This window comes from Poromitra crassiceps (genome assembly GCF_964638095.1).
Source record: "Poromitra crassiceps genome assembly, chromosome: 3".
Lineage (NCBI taxonomy): Eukaryota > Metazoa > Chordata > Actinopteri > Beryciformes > Melamphaidae > Poromitra > Poromitra crassiceps.
The window spans coordinates 75,886,764-75,903,251 of record NC_139625.1 but is presented as its reverse complement, the minus strand read 5'-3'; the positions used below and the strand labels follow the sequence as shown (position 1 = coordinate 75,903,251).

Genomic DNA, 16,488 nt, shown 5'->3' with positions numbered 1-16,488 from the left:
AGATAGATAGATAGATAGATAGATAGATAGATAGATAGATAGATAGATAGATAGATAGATAGATCGATCGATCAATCGATCGATACTTCAACTCACAAGGAAGTTCAGTTCGCTGCAACAGCAAAACAGTAGTATAACATGATGAAAACCTATAAGAAATTATATTAATAGTTATGTTTCTACTTGTTTTATAGCATTTCTTCCAAGGGGCTAGCTCGTAGTGGACTTCAAATGGCCTGCAGGGGGAAACTCCACTGGCTGCAAAATAAGTTCCATACTAGGCAAGGCATGACCCGCCCCTCTCTGTCTCTGATTGGCCTAGCATCAAACATTCATCCAATCATGTTCGCTTGGCTATCTTGCGTCTCTTTCTACCGACAGTCTGTGGTCAGACCTGGGTCAGACTCAGTGGGTCAGACAGACAGTTTTGCTTGCTGGCCTGCATGATGAAAGACGCCACTGTGTACTGTGTTTATGTTTTTAATATAGTCTGGTCTATGATTCATGAGAATTGATCAAGGATGATATAAAAACAGGGTCAATGCACATTTACAGTGAACTTTAATTCAGGTAGTTGAAGAAGTACATAGGCAAGAGGAGGCAGTAAGATGTACTAAGGCAGTGTCGCAGGCAAAGCAAGGACAGTGGGTGAACTGGGAGAGTGTAGAGAAGAGAAAGTTGAAGTGGAGAGAGTTGTGGAGCATGGAGGCCAGCAGAATTAGATTTATTCTAGGGGCTACTTATGATGTGCTGCCATCTCCCCAGAACTTAAATCAGTGGTTGGGCGAGGATGGTGCCTGCCCGTTGTGTTCTAGTGTATGTACACTGAGGCATATACTGTCAGGGTGTAAGGTCAGTCTCTCCCAGGGGCGATACACCTGGCGTCACAACCAGGTGTTGAAATGTTTGGCAGCTGCAGTTGAGGAAAAGCGGCTAGAAGTAAATTCTCTAGTTGCTAGCTAGTTGCTCGAGTGACATCACTGTTGACATCTTCACTGATGACATCATCACTGATGACATCACAATCGTGACACACATTGCCGCCAGACAGCCACCACTTAGCCAATTTTAATTAAGAAGAAGATATCCACTTATTTTATACTGTATATTACTGTTGCCTACATCACTTTGCTTTGCACTTTTTACTGCTCTTTTGCACTTCTAGATGCTAACTGCATTTCGTTGTCTCAGTTTACATTCTGTGCAATGACAAAGTTGAATCATCTCATCTCATCTAATCTAAAAAAAAAAGTCACTATTGTGCACAACAGACACACTATAGGCCGGGGTTATATATTGTGCAAGGATTGCATAGTTCCGTGCACACACGTTCATCATCATCATCATCATCATTGCATTGCACTGCACTCAGTGCACTGGCATCCACTTAAATCCCTGCAGGATACGGAAACCCCATCTCTCCATTCACACTGCTTTGCATTGCAAAGCCTCTAGACTAGAGCATTCTGGCGTGCATGCTGCACCTATAACAAATAAAAACTATTTCTGATCCGTGTAAAAGCCGGATTGGAGCGGAAACTGGGTTTTGCATAGAAGAAAATGCGCGTTTTTGGTGCTATTATGGCGGATTACGCTGACTTTTGAACGCATTTTCGTGCGTCCGTCCTCTCCGTTTGAAATCACGGGGTGTCACAGACAGACAGTCCCTGTATATCGGCATGCACAGAGTCCAGGCAGCGGTCTGTGGCTGATTGTATTACCTGGTTCACATGATGTAGGTTATCCTCCCCGCACACGGCTCCATCCATTGCATTGCAGTCCATTGCATTGAGGCGAGACGTCTTTCCGTCTGGTTACATCTTCCCAGTGTGCACACACCACCGTCGGTCACCGTCACCGGAGAGAACAGCGAGCATACTGCCATTCAGCAGCACGGAGCCCGGTGGGTTCAGTGGCTGCTGAGCGTGTTTGTGCATGTGGTGGGCGGGGTGTACTATCAGGATTCCCGTATTATTCACGAGATTGTGTGTCGTTAGGGGACTCACTCAATATTCAGTTTGAGTTTAGTTTATTTAATTTTTCTCTGTGTATCCTATTCATACTTGATCTAATGGCATTGGTTCTCATTTCTCAAAATTGTTCATGTAGGCCTATTAGTCCATGGGCCAAGGCTGAAATTTTGACATATCGGTACCACCTGAGGTGACCGCACGATTTTGTTATTTTTGTCTTCCTACATGTCTCTAGTTTATATTTTGGTATGATAACCCTTCCGATTTGGTAGCTTAAGGATAGTTATCACTCTGTAAACAAACCTACCCCCATATAAATGACAAAACCCTGATTTCATCATATCTCCTGAACCACACATGATAACACAGAAAATGTGATGTCTACCCCTATGTTTTCATGGGCAAGGATCACAATGACACCATATACAACATCATAAACTGTTCACATGAATAGTTAATGGTGAATTCAGTGGTGTTTTGGTGAATTCAGTGGTGTTTTGAGAAGGATACAATGCAATTAGTCCATGGGCCAATGGTGAAATCGGTACCACCTGAGGTGACCGCACGATTTTGTTATTTTTGTCTTCCTACATGTCTCTAGTTTATATTTTGGTATGATAACCCTGCCAATCTGGTAGCTTATTGATAATTATCACTCTGTAAAAACTATTCCCATATAAATGACAAAACCCTGATTTCTGTGTATTAGTCCAGATGATATGTGAAAATCATGTTAACTTTTTCATAAAAGCATGAAACTTGGTACGCATATAGTTTGGGGCCCCGTAAATCTTCAGAAATTAAGCCATCACAAAAATGCCTCGTGGTGGCCATTTTAATTCAGCCATAAGCAAATTATGTAGTTTGCATCATATGTCCTGAACCACACATGATAACACAGAAAAGGTGATGTCTATCCCTATGTTTTCATGGTCAATGATTACAATGATACCATATAGAACATCATAAACTGTTAAAGTAACTAATCAATGGTGAATTTAATGACGTGATAAGGAAATCATAGTTTCTGATAACTGATGCTATAACCTCAATTCCATGACCACTCTCTGGCTAAGATTTTTTGACGAGTAATTTGACTTCTATGGGCCTTTTGTTAAAATAGCCCCCAGGTCCCTCCCAAACATCCTGGGACTTTCTGCCAGATGGCCAAATCCAAGATGGCCACTGGTGCAATCTTGAAAAATTTACTTTTGAACCAGAACACCTAGAATAATGTATGAAGACACTTTTTGGTGTAAGCCAACCACAAAGAATCTGATTCTGACACCGGTTAATTTTGACCCAGAATTACAAGATGGCTGCCATCCAGTAGCATGAAAACGTAACTTGTGAATGGCAACATATATGTATGTGGTGTTTGGGGTTTACCATTTTTAGAGTAAGGAAGGAGATTAACAATGGTGAATTTGTTTACACAGTTTACATGTGTTATATCTTAATGTGAGAAGCCTAGTCGCTAAAATTACTGAAATTCGTTTATTAGCTCTGGAATCTAAACCTGATATTTTATTTTTCTCCGAGACCTTTTTGGACAGTTCAGTAACGGACACTGAAATTGAACTGGACAGTTTTTCATTAATTAGAAATGATAGGAACCGACATGGAGGTGGTGTATGTGCTTATATTAGAACTAGCTTAGATTTTAATATTAGAGATGACATTGAACATACTGAAATAGAAGCTGTATGGTTTGATATTGTTCTTCCGAAAAGTAAACCAATTCTATTTGGTGGTTTGTACCGACCCCCTACTCAATCAAACTTTTATGAGATCTTGGAAGGTAAATGTGTGGATTTTATCACAAATGCAGAGTCCATCATTACTGGCGACCTAAACACAGACATGCTTAAAAATACTTCTACTTTATATGGGGCTTTTGATAGCTTTTGTAGAGCGGCCAATCTGAAACAGCTGATACAGAGCCCCACACGAATTACCAGCAACTCGGCTACTATTATTGATTTGATTTTGGTCACTGACCATGAGCGTATCGTCAACAGTGGGGTTGTTAGAAGTAGCATTAGTGACCATGACATCATCTTTCTCTCGAGGAAGATAAAGAAACCTATTTTTCGTAAACACAACTCGGTTAAATTAAGAAGCCTAAGGAACTACAATAAGGATGTATTTGTTGGTAAACTTTCATGTAATCAGGATCTACGTGAGGTTCTCTGCTGTCAAGATGTGGATGAAGCACTTACTGCTTTTAATGCTGTTTTTCTGCAGACTCTAGATATCCTAGCACCTATAAAAACTGTTAGGATTAAACAAAGAACTGAGAAATGGGTTGATGAAAATATTCTAGAGGCCATCAAAAAGAGAGATGCCTGTCTTTTAGAACATAAAACTAAGAAGGACCTCAACAGTTTATTACAGTTTAAAAAACAGAGAAATGAGGTCAAACAAATGGTCACCAAGGCTAAAAAAAATTACTTTAGTGAGAAAATATTGGAGCACAGGAAGGAGCCAAAGAAGCTCTGGAAATGCCTAAAAGAAATCGGATACAGCACCAAAACTAAAACCAGTGGCAGTAACATCAGCCTAGAAGTGAATGGTCAAATAACTTCCAATAAAAAGGAAGTAGCTGAACATCTTAACATCCACTTCTCCTCTGTTGCTAGACAGCTAGTTGACAAGCTTCCATTACCTTCAGGGGCCTATGGTGAGAAACATCTGACTGGTTTCTATGGGCAGCTGGGCATTGAACCAGGCTCGTTGGCATTCTCCAGAGTTTCTGAAGCTGAGGTAGGTAAACAACTTAAAAATTTGAAGCCTACGAAAGGCACAGGTCTCGATCTGATGCCGGCTAGGTTCCTCAATGATGCTGCGGAGGTGATAACGCCCTTCATCACCCACATCATGAACCTATCCATCACGTCGGGAACTGTGCCAGTGGGTTTTAAAAAAGCCAGAGTGATTCCTCTTTTTAAAAAAGGGTGTAAAAGGGACCCAAACAACTACAGGCCTGTATCGATTTTATGTTCTCTGTCTAAAGTCTTGGAAAATCTAGTGTTACAACAAATCAATGACTTTATTACAGAGAAACAGATTTTATATGAGTGGCAGTCAGGTTTCAGGAAATCCCATTCTACTGAAACATGCCTGATGTACCTCACTGATTTAATTAGGAGGGAAGTTGATGCAGGCAAGTTTTGTGGTTTAGTGTTGCTTGATCTTCAGAAAGCGTTTGATACTGTAGACCACGGCATTTTAATTCTTAAACTCAGAGCAATGGGTTTTAGTGTTTTAGCATTACGTTGGATCGAATCATATCTTACCCACCGTCTTCAAAGGGTGGACGTTAACGGAACGCTTTCTGAAGTTCAAGAAATGGGGTGGGGGGTGCCGCAGGGGAGTATCCTCGGACCCCTGCTTTTTCTTTTATATATTAATGATTTTAGAGCGGCGACCTCTCCTGCCTGTAATTTGTTTCTTTATGCTGATGACTCTGTTTTAATGGTGTCGCACCAGGAGAAATCTGCTGTGGAGAAAGCTTTAAGTGCAGAGCTAGAGAGTGTTTGTGACTGGCTGTCCGACAACAGATTGTCTCTTCACTTAGGTAAGACAGAGGCCATTGTATTCGGCTCTAGAATTAAATTGTCTAAATCGCCCGGTCTCGTCATCAAGATTGGTGACATTCAAATTGATGCCAAGGATAAGGTAAGCTACCTTGGCTGCATTTTAGACAAATACCTATCAGGTGAGTATATGGCTCTGAAAGTCCTTGGCAAAATTAACATGCATGTCAGGTTTCTGGCCAGGAAAGCTGCCTTTCTCACCAGTCCAGTCCTTCACTCTCTGGCTTCTGCACTTGTTCAGAGTCATTTTGACTATGCTGCCATCTGCTGGTATACTGGTCTCTCTCAGAAACTCAAAAACAAATTACAAACGGCTCAAAACAAGTTGATTCGAGTCATTCTTAAAGTCCATCCACGTACCCACCTGGACCAAGCTCACTTTGACAGTCTTAATTGGCTGACAGTTGAGAAGCGCACTTTATATATCAAGCTGCTGTTCACTTTTAAGATTGTTAAGAATTTTGTTCCTATGTATCTTAAAAGCTACTTTTCTTGTGTGAGTGAGCGTCACCAGTATTCTACGAGAGGCAGTTCTACTGATTTCATCCCTATCAGATTTAGGACCCTGATGGGGAGGAACTCGTTCAAATATAATGCAGCGACTCAATGGAACATGTTACCTTCGTGCTTGAAACTGAGTGAGTCTATCTGCACTTTTAAGAAAGGCTTAAAAAAATGGTTACAAACATCCGCACTTTAAACCGTTTTATCCTGTCTTTTTAGTTTTTGAATTGGTTATTTATTTATGGTATAGCTGGTCTTTTATTTTATTGATTGATATGTTTAGTTCTAGTTTTTATTTTTTTATTTTGGTAAATTATAAACTGAGTTAGTAATTTATCTTTTAATGGAGTTGTATTAGTTTTAATTTATGTTCCCACTTGCACTTCTTTGTTACACGTATTTACGTTGTCTGTCTTGTCTCCATGGGGACCACAATGGAAATAAGCCTTCGGGCTTTATTGTGTTTTTATCCTCGGTGATATGTTGTCTTATGTCCTGTTTTTTTATCACCAAATAAAGTCAATCAATCAATCAATCAATTATAGCTATTTTAATTGCAAATCCATGCCTACCAAACATGGTTTAGTAATGACAATTATTGTGTTTTGAGGGTAATTTCATAATTTAGTTAGTCTCGCTGGCCAGCCTCCCCTCCCTACTGGGAGAGGAGTCTGGCACCACAGAAACAGGCAACTGGGATAAGCCCTTCCCTGCTCTACATCTGCTCCCCATTGGAGCGACTGTTTCAGTGGCTGCCGGATGTCTACAAACTCTGTCATTGGCTCCGACCACGTCAATCAGAGCAGCTTCCACTCCCTCCTCCCTGTGTGTCGCTGTAAATAGTGCCCTGCCGCCTCAGTGAAAACAACAATGCTAACTAGCTAGCAAGCTAACTGCAGAAACCTACACGCTAGCTCGTTGCTACACGCTGAAAAGGGCAAGTTGGATTGTTGGAAACTATTTTCCAAGGGCACTGCCGCTAAGCGCCGCCCATCGCAATCCCACTATGGAGACCTGCGGCGCCAGACTCCTCTCCCGCTAGGGAGGGGAGGCTGGCCAGCGAGACTATGGGATAGGTGAAGGTGAATAGCCTATGTCCATTGTCCAACAAGTTTTCTCAATTAATTTCCCTCTTTGCGATGTGATAAAAGTTTCTCAGTGGGTTATAGTTGATTGCCTCACTGAATTATCTGCTAATACCCAATTTTAGCAGCAAATTTATGTAATGACATATCCAAAAGGAATTTTACTCTGCGCTGCGCAGCACAGAGATTATGGTGCGCTCAAGCGCAGCAGAGTATTTAGCGCGTAAGAGGTGCTGCCCCGTATTCTGCGCAGAAACGCCTGGTGTGGCATGTGGCACGCCTATGTCCAGTAAAATTATGACAGGCATCGGCTTGTGCACGCCCCCAATTTGCATTGTGCGCGGCGTTAAAGAGCGCAAACACTAAATTATCGCTTTTGCGAAGATAAGGCCCCCGGGTCTTGCAAGAATCTGGACAACATCTCCTCTCCTGCAACATGGGCTGATTTTAAGTCTGCAATGAGTTAATCAGAGGCAGGCAGACTGTAGGGTGCGGAGGGTTGGTGAGGCCAGGTCAAACGGGAAGGAGTTGAACTCATGCATGCAGGCATGGCTCAAAATGGATGCGAAAAGGTGCAAACACACCAGACGCTGAAGTGACGAAGCATCTGGAAGCGCAGCCAGTTTCATTTTGGCGCACTTGTTAGCACATTAGACCGTTCAGTCAGACCAGCCGTGATGCGGCCGGCTCGCCCCATGCAGAGATTGTTTCGGCGTCTGATCTATTTTTGTGCGAGACCCACGAGTGATTGTGTGAAGCCAGATAGGAAGTCAGTACAAGTTGTCACCGGCGCGGAGCAAAGCAGTGCGTCTGGTGTGAATGGCCAGGGTCCTGCTCAAGCTGAATTTACACACAGCGGCACTTTGTGTCTGCAGCATCACAATCATCTTCCACCCTCCTCCCTGCATGCATGCTCCAACCCGCTCTGAATGACTGGTGGCGACCATTTATGGATTTTGTTTTCAGTCCCTCCGTGTCGAATCTGTCTATCTCAAATACCCGTGCCACTGTGAAACAACATCAACAATGCTAGCTCGTTCATGCCGAAAACGGTTGGATCTGGATTGTGCAATGAAGCAGGCCTGCTTGATACTTTTGGTGGATAGTTGTAAAGGTAAACAGAGCCCTTTCCCCCTATACCAGGGTGGAGGTATTAGCAGCCAGACTCTGCCGTTGTAGGGAGGGAGTCTGGCAAGCAAGACTACCTGGGGAGGAACTCAAGGTAGGAGCTGCTGAGATGGAGTGGAGCGCTCCAAGGCAGTGATTGACCTGGTTGTGGTCAACTTGTAAACCTCCATGAGTTGCTGGAACATTGTGTTTTTGATGAATGTGTGGCCTTATTCAACTCCAACATCACATACAGGAAGACGCAGAAGAGCAAGCTCATCTAGAAGCTCTATCTCCAATCTGTAGGGCTGCAAAAACCCTACATCACTCTCGTTGACATGGGCATGATCTAGAGGATGGCAACTCCATCTGCAAGAGATCGGCAGACACAAGATGGCACCCCATACAAGTGGTCGGACTATGTCCACATCCACAAGGTGTCATCCATTATCCTTGCCCGCCATGGTGATGTTGACATATCATCTGTGCGATCGACCGGTATGACACAGCATACTTGGCTAAAGATGATGAGCGGAATCTAATGATTCAGAATCTATAGCGAGGCAGAATTCAATCTGATCATATGCCATGTTTTAAGTGGTTTCATTATTCAATTATTCAAGTTACAGCTAATAAAAAGAGCTTACCGTAAAACTGCCAATAAGGGCCCGGGCGCTTATTATGCTAAATCAATTTGGACCCGGCGGTAAAAGGAAGACCCGGCGGCAATTAGAGTCAGGCGGTTATTTCCATTTGGCCATAATTGAGCCAGGCGGTTATTATTTTTTTAACATAAATGCCTGCTCAGCAAAAACGTAAAGTATCAAATTGCTTATTTAAACCAGTGAGATAGTACTTAGTACACACAAGAGGCTAGGTACAGGCAGTTTAAACCAGTGAGATAGTACTTAGTACACACAAGAGGCTAGGTACAGGCAGTTTAAACCAGTGAGATAGTACTTAGTACACACAAGAGGCTAGGTACAGGCAGTTTAAACCAGTGAGATAGTACTTAGTACACACAAGAGGCTAGGTACAGGCAGTTTAAACCAGTGAGATAGTACTTAGCACACACAAGAGGGTAGGTACAGGCAGTTTTGACAAAAACAACAATAACAACGGTAACCAAAAAAATATTCCATTTGCGGCCCCGGCGGTAAAAAGAGTCAGGCGCTTATTATGCTAAATCAATTTGGACCCGGCGGTAAAGGGAAGACCCGGCGGCAATTAGAGTGGAGGCGCTTATTGGAAGAATTACGGTATTTTAGTTATCTTGTCATACATTCATGAAATATTTTACTGCAAGAAATCCTGGGGGTAGTTGGTACAGCAGTACCAAGGTAAAATGGGTGTTGACATTAACATCTTTTCAGTTAACATAATTCTGAAATGACTCCCAAAACATCCACCATTATTAATCTCCTTCCTTGTGGTAAACCCCAAACGCACAGTATACCTTCCCATTCAAAAGTTACATTTCCACAATACTGGATGGCAGCCATCTTGGAATTCTGGGTCAAAATGATGCCATAATGTCAAACTGATGTCAGAATCGGATTCCTCGTGGTTGACTTACACCGAAAAGTGTCTTCATACATTATTCTATGTGCTTCAATTTTTCAACATGGCGCCAGTGGCCATCTTGGATTTGGCCATCTGGCAAAGAAAATCCCAGGATCTTTAGGATGGACCTGGGCGCTATTTTAACAAAAGGTCTATATAAGTCAAATCACTCATCAAAACATCTTAGCCAGAGAATGGTCATGGCTTTGAAGTTATAGCATCGGTTATCAGATACTGTCATTTCCTTCTCACAACGTCATCAAATTCACCATTGATTAGTCACTTTAACAGTTTATGATGTTCTATATGGTATCATTGTAATCCTTGACCATGAAAACGTTGGGATAGACATCTCCTTTTCAGTGTTAGCATGTGTGGTTCAGGAGATATGATGCAAACTACATAATTTGCTTATGGGAGAATTAAAATGGCCGCCACAAGGCATTTTTACGATGGCTCAATTTCTGAAAATGTACAGGGGCCCAAACTATAAGCGTACCAAGTTTCATGTTTTTACGAAAAAGGGAACATCATTTTCACATATCATCTGGACTAATACACAGAAATCAGGGTTTTGTCATTTATATGGGGGTAGGTTTGTTTACAGAGTGATAACTATCCTTAAGCTACCAAATCGGCAGGGTTATCATACCAAAATATAAACTAGAGACATGTAGGAAGACAAAAATAACAAAATCGTGCGGTCACCTCAGGTGGTACCGATTTTTGCCTTGGCCCATGGACTATATGTCAGGAGGCAGGACCCCTATAACTGACACAAATTAGACCATGGACCATCAAATCTAAAGGTGAAAAAGTTTCTGCTGCTTCAGTTCTCTTTGTGATGTCAGGTGAGGTGAATATTTACAGAGATGGGAAAATCTCTCTTTTTCTGTCTGTCTCTCCCAAGTTCACACAACTTCAACAGCTACGACTACTGAGACGACTTCAACTGCTGCTCCCACAACCTGGAGACAAAACACTGCAAGTTTCACTCCATGCAGGTATGTATTTCAGAGGCTGTTTTGTTGCTGTTGTTGTTGTAGTAGCTGTTGTAGTTTTTTCTGTAGTTTTTCTTCATTATCTACTGTACTCAGAGTGACCCCTTCTCAACTGCTACTGCTATTTATTTATTTATTTATTTATTTATTTATTTATTTATTTATTTATTTATTTATTTATTTATTTATTTATTTATTTATTTGTTTGTTTATTTATCTGTCTTGTCTCATGCTAGTTCAACCATCACTAAGAAATGTATCATAACCAATGATAAGTCAGTCTTGCTTTCCTCCCTTAGCCACTTCTTCAGAAATGGCTGCATGGTAAATGAGTGGAATCAGGTGGTGAATTTCAGAATTAACTGGCCACTATCGTCTGTGGACTAGATGGTTAAAAGAGCTCTGTTAAAGAAATTCAAATTTCTGTTTAAATACATACTGTACTTGATCCATATTTAGAAAAAAGCAATCCTTTCTATCATTGAGCGTGCCACAACAGAACTTGGCCTGATTGGCTTCCCTCACTAAACTAAAGAAAATCAGGCAAGTTTGCAAAATTTGAACTGGGAAGTTTCCACTCAGCAGGTTGACCTCCTTTTAATTAGGGTAGCTGGCCAATCAGGTTTGAGCATAGTGACTGTTCTGCCTGTGACGACTTTACTACCCTTTCAAACTAAACTGCATTTATTTGGAAAACCTTCTTTTTCTGAGCCATCATATATTGGAAGAGTTCATTTGCAAAAACAGGTAAACGCCATTCTTAAAAAGAACAAACATCTTTTTGATACTCTCTGGAGTGCACATAGAAAACATTACTGAGGTGATTGATGTGAACATTTTCAGATTAACATGTTTTAGTTATGATTGATAATAAAAAAAAATCCAAAAATAAATAAATTACAGTATCAGAATCAGAATCAGAATCAGAAAGACTTTAATGATCCCCGGGGGGAAATTGGGACAAGTTACAGTAGCTCGCTCACAGAACACACATAGCATAAATAAAATAAAAATAAACCGTAGTAAATGCAATATTAAGCAATAAGCAGAAAAACACAACATAGCATAGAATAACTAGTAAATGCGATAGAAGCAAAAGCACAAAATAAGTAGAATGTCTAAGTAGCAAAATACCAATACGTAGAGTAAGTATAGTATACATTCCGTGTCAATTATCATTATTGCCTGTGACATATTGCACATATTGCACGTGATTTATATTAAGTCGGCTTGCCCTATACGTTACACGTGGCTCAGCCAGGCACAGTTAACCTATCGGCTGGCTCAGTCTCAGGGAGACTGAGCGTCTCCGAGGTGCTCTTTTAAGAGAGGCATTAAATAGACCAATGGCCACAGGCAGGAATGATTTCCTGTGCCTCTCCGTATTGCATCTAGGTGGAATCAGTCTCTCACTGAACGTGCTCCTGTTATACATCAATGTACCTGGTAGGATGATTGACAGCTGGATTTATATCTGTTGAGACAAATCAAATGTGTGTCATTGTTTTTTCTTAAATAAAGATTTATAGTCTTCATCAGTTTGTATTTCAGTGTGTTCTTTAAAACTGCATTTAACAACAGAAGAAGAATGTCACATTTTGGGACAATGACAGTGAGTTTTAAACTTGAATTCAAATGAATTAAATGTATGCTGTCTTCTGTCAAATGTGTCTTGCTCTCTCCTTTGAGAGAGCCTAGAGGCGGAGCAACACTGGAAACAGTTTCAACATCGTCACATTCCGGAATTGGAAGTGAAAGTAAGTCAAAGCAACAGCATTTTTGCAGTCCAGAGAAGTCTGTTTCTCCTCGTAGAACATCGAACTAAAGGTGAGTACAGCACATTTACTGTGTTTGAGAGCAAGAATACAACAATGAACTATATAGGCTGAGCTGCTAGGATGTTCACCTTTTCATTTGGTAGCCTACTGACAAGATTTCAATAAAGTAAAATGAAGACTACTCCTGTAGGTGGGATGTGCCGTGGTGGCTGTTATTTGGGCCATATATTTTCAGAGTTAAGTAGTGGTAGGACAGGTGTTCAACTTGTAAAAAGCTAAATTATTGACAATCCAACAGTGTCTCCTTTTAAACCAACTTTAATCATTTTAATGTATTTTCATTCAATAATCAGGCTATGTAATTTCACATTGCTGTTATTTCACACTTTCACTTTTGAAATGATCCAGCACTTCTTTTCAGTTGAAACACTAGTGGAGTCCCTTCTTAGACTTGTTTTTTTTCTACTTATACCGGTTACATAAATGTTTGCTATTGTTCCAATAATACAACTTGAATAATTTTTACGATGTATCTTTCAATAAGTATGTATTACAATGTTAACATTTCATATTTTGGTGTCTAGGAATGTCTGCAGCCAGCAATCTCCTATCTGAAGAGCAGTTTCTGTGCTCCATCTGTCTGGATGTGTTCACTGATCCAGTCACCACATCATGTGGACACAACTTCTGCAAGAACTGCATCACACAGCACTGGGATGTTAGTGGTCAGTGCCAGTGTCCCATGTGTAAAGAGGTTTTCAACACAAGACCTGAGCTGCGGGTCAATACTTTCATATCTGAGATGGCTGCTCAGTTCAGAAAGTCAGCTCAGATGAAAGCCAGCAGCTGCCCAGACCAACCATGTGCCAAACCAGGAGAAGTTCCCTGTGACATCTGCACTGGGACCAAACTGAAGGCCCTGAGGTCCTGCCTGGTGTGTCTGATCTCCTACTGTGAGACTCACCTGGAGCCTCATCAGAGAATCAAAAGCCTAAAAACACATAAGCTGATCGATCCTGTGGAGAACCTGGAAGGCAGGATGTGTAAAGATCATCATGGACCGCTCCAGCTGTTCTGCAAGATGGACCAGATGTGTGTGTGTGTGCTCTGCACTGAGTCAGATCACAGGTCACATCACTTTGTTCCTCTGAAAGAAGAATATGAAGGAAAGATGGCTGAGCTGGGGAAGACGGAGGCTGAAATTCAGCAGATGATCCAGGAGAGACGACTGAAGATTCAGGAAATCAAACAGTCAGTAGAGCTCAGCAAGGAAGATACAGACAGAGAGATAGCAGACAGTGTGCGGGTCTTCACTGCTCTGATGCAGTCTGTGCAGAGAGGCCAGGCTGAGCTCATTGAGACGATTGAAGAGAAGGAGAAAACAACAGAGAAACAGGCTGAAGGCTTCATCAATGAGCTGGAACAGGAAATCTCTGAGCTGATGAAGAGACGCACTGAGGTAGAGAAGCTCTCACGCACTGAAGACCACCTCCACCTCCTCCAAAGCTTCCCATCCCTCAACACTCTCCCACAAACCAAGGACTGGACAGAGGTCAATGTCCACTCATCATATGAGGGGACTCTGAGGAGAGCTGTGGAGAAGCTGGAGAAGACACTCAGGAAAGAGAAGGAGAAGCTGTTTGCTGATATTGAGCTGAAGAGGGTCCAGCAGTATGAAGTGGATGTGACTCTTGATCCTGATACAGCACAAGCCTCTCTCATCCTGTCTGATGATGGGAAACAAGTCAAACATGGTGATGTAAAGAAGAATCTCCCAGACAACCCAGAGAGATTTTCTCCTTGTTCGTGTGTCTTAGGAAAGCAGAACTTTTCTTCAGGAAAGTTTTACTACGAGGTTCAGGTTAAAGGGAAGACTGAATGGAATGTAGGAGTGGCCAGAGCATCAATCAACAGGAAGGGACCAATCACAGCGTCGCCCGCGCATGGCATCTGGACTATAAGGTTAAAGAATGAAAATGAGTACAAAATTTCTGGTGGTCTTGTTCTCTCTCCGAAAACCAAACTTCAGAAGGTGGGAGTGTTTGTGAATTATGAGGAGGGTCTGGTCTCCTTTTATGACGTAGATGCTGCAGTTCTTATCTACTCCATTAGTGGCTGCACCTTCACTGAGGAACTCTACCCAATCTTAAGTCCCTGTCTTAATTATGGTGGTAAAAACTCTTCCCCTCTGATCATCTCTCCTGTCAATCACAGAGATTAGACAAATCATTTGATTTCATTCAGTCATTTAAAATAACAAATGTACATATTCAGTACTAATGTGTATACTTGTTAATGTAGGCCTATATCAGCCAGTGTCAGAAATTATAGAGCAACGCATTTTCACAGTACCCCAAGTTTCAGGGAGATATGTAATAAGATGTAAGGGGGTTGGGGAGTGGCTATAGCCTGGGAGAGCTTCTCTCCTTCTCTGTTCTCTCCTCCTCCACATTTCCCATTTCTCCCCACCCTCGCCCTAATCCGGGCCCGTATCCTACTCCCTCCCCTCCCCCAACCCTAGACCCTACCCCTACCCTGGCTCTCCCTCCCCTGCACCCTCATCTCTCCTCCTCTGTTCTCTCCTCCTCCACATTTCCTATTTTCTCCCCACCTCCCCCCTCTCCTCCCTCCTCCCTCTCCCTCCCTCCTCCACTCTCCTGCTTTCTTCAAATGTTCAAATGTTATCTTTATTCTGTATATTCTTGTTACTGTGTGTTAGCTAGAATCAGCTAGACATACTTTCTGTGAAGCCCTCTGAGACATGCTTGTGAATTAGGGCTATATAAATAAACTTGACTTGACTTGACTAGAGCTTCTTATGTGTATGTGTGATTGTATTTGTATTTGTATATTGCTTGTTTTATGTAATACCTGTTTTCTTTCTGTATATTTGTCCTAAGGACCCCCTCGAAAACGAGATGGTTCATCCCAAGGGTGTTATCCTTCTAATAAATTGTGAATTGTGAATTGTAACTGCAGGACAACAACTAGTTATTTTGTCAAGCGACCAGCGACGTTAATACATGCTGGTGTGCACAGAATACATGCTGGTGTGCACAGCCCGTAACCATCCAGGAAGTGACGTTGAGCGACTCGGGGAATGTACAGCTGCTGGGTGCACAAACATACCAGGCTGGTTCAGTGACTAAAAACACCATCCTGTATTGAATGTAGTTCCAGGTGAGAGGCACAGGGGGCGATGTCTAATCTCTAAGGAACACGTGTGTCGTGCTTTATGTGAGCATGAGAATGACTTTTATTGCTGCTCATTACTGTGCTGTGTTGCAGAAGTTAAGTGAGTTGATTTCATATCATGTTGAGTGATGTTCTTTAGCTCTGAGGAGGCTAGTCAGGCCCATTGGCCATATCTGCCCTCCTGTTCACCTCCTCACCTGGTTGCCAATGTCCTATGAGTTTCCTGTTCACCTCCTCACCTGGTTGCCCATGTCCTATGAGTTTGTTTTAATGTAATAAAGTGGATTTTTGTGTTTAATCCCGGTTTCATGTGTGGGATCATTACAGCCTCAGTACATTGCAGTACCATTTCTACCCAGGTTTATTACAATGCATTAATGTAGTTATGCAGTCCAGCTACAGCTAGTACTGTACAATGGAAGGTATGGTGGGGGTGGGGGGGTTCCATGTCAGTGTGGGGTTTCTGACCTGTTGTTGAGACCAGCTGACACTGTGGTCAGGGGCTCTGGCTAGAAGGGCTTTTTCATTATGTTTTTCTGGACCCACATGTTCGATGGCGGCAGCATAAGCGAGGCCAGCAATGTTCTTCCTGTCACCACAAAAGAAGCAGGTAGAACCTAATATCTGGATGCTCCTTTAGTACATTACTATGATTACTGAGTTCAAAACTCCTATGTGGCTCT

General features: G+C 42.0%; 1 protein-coding gene across 1 annotated transcript; it reads left to right on the top strand.

Annotated features, from left to right (window-relative positions):
• Positions 1–12,585: 12,585 nt before the first annotated feature.
• LOC310773774 (E3 ubiquitin-protein ligase TRIM21-like) lies at positions 12,586–15,027 on the top strand. The gene is made up of 2 exons (XM_083633724.1): positions 12,586–12,659; positions 13,195–15,027. Exon 2 carries the CDS (start codon positions 13,197–13,199, stop codon positions 14,829–14,831), a length of 1,635 nt encoding a protein of 544 aa, XP_083489850.1. The 5' UTR covers positions 12,586–12,659; positions 13,195–13,196; the 3' UTR covers positions 14,832–15,027.
• Positions 15,028–16,488: the final 1,461 nt, after the last annotated feature.

Bases quoted from the DNA above. Each gene is read 5' to 3' on its own strand.
- LOC310773774 (XM_083633724.1), top strand. From the start codon at position 13,197: ATGTCTGCAGCCAGCAATCTCCTATCTGAAGAGCAGTTTCTGTGCTCC.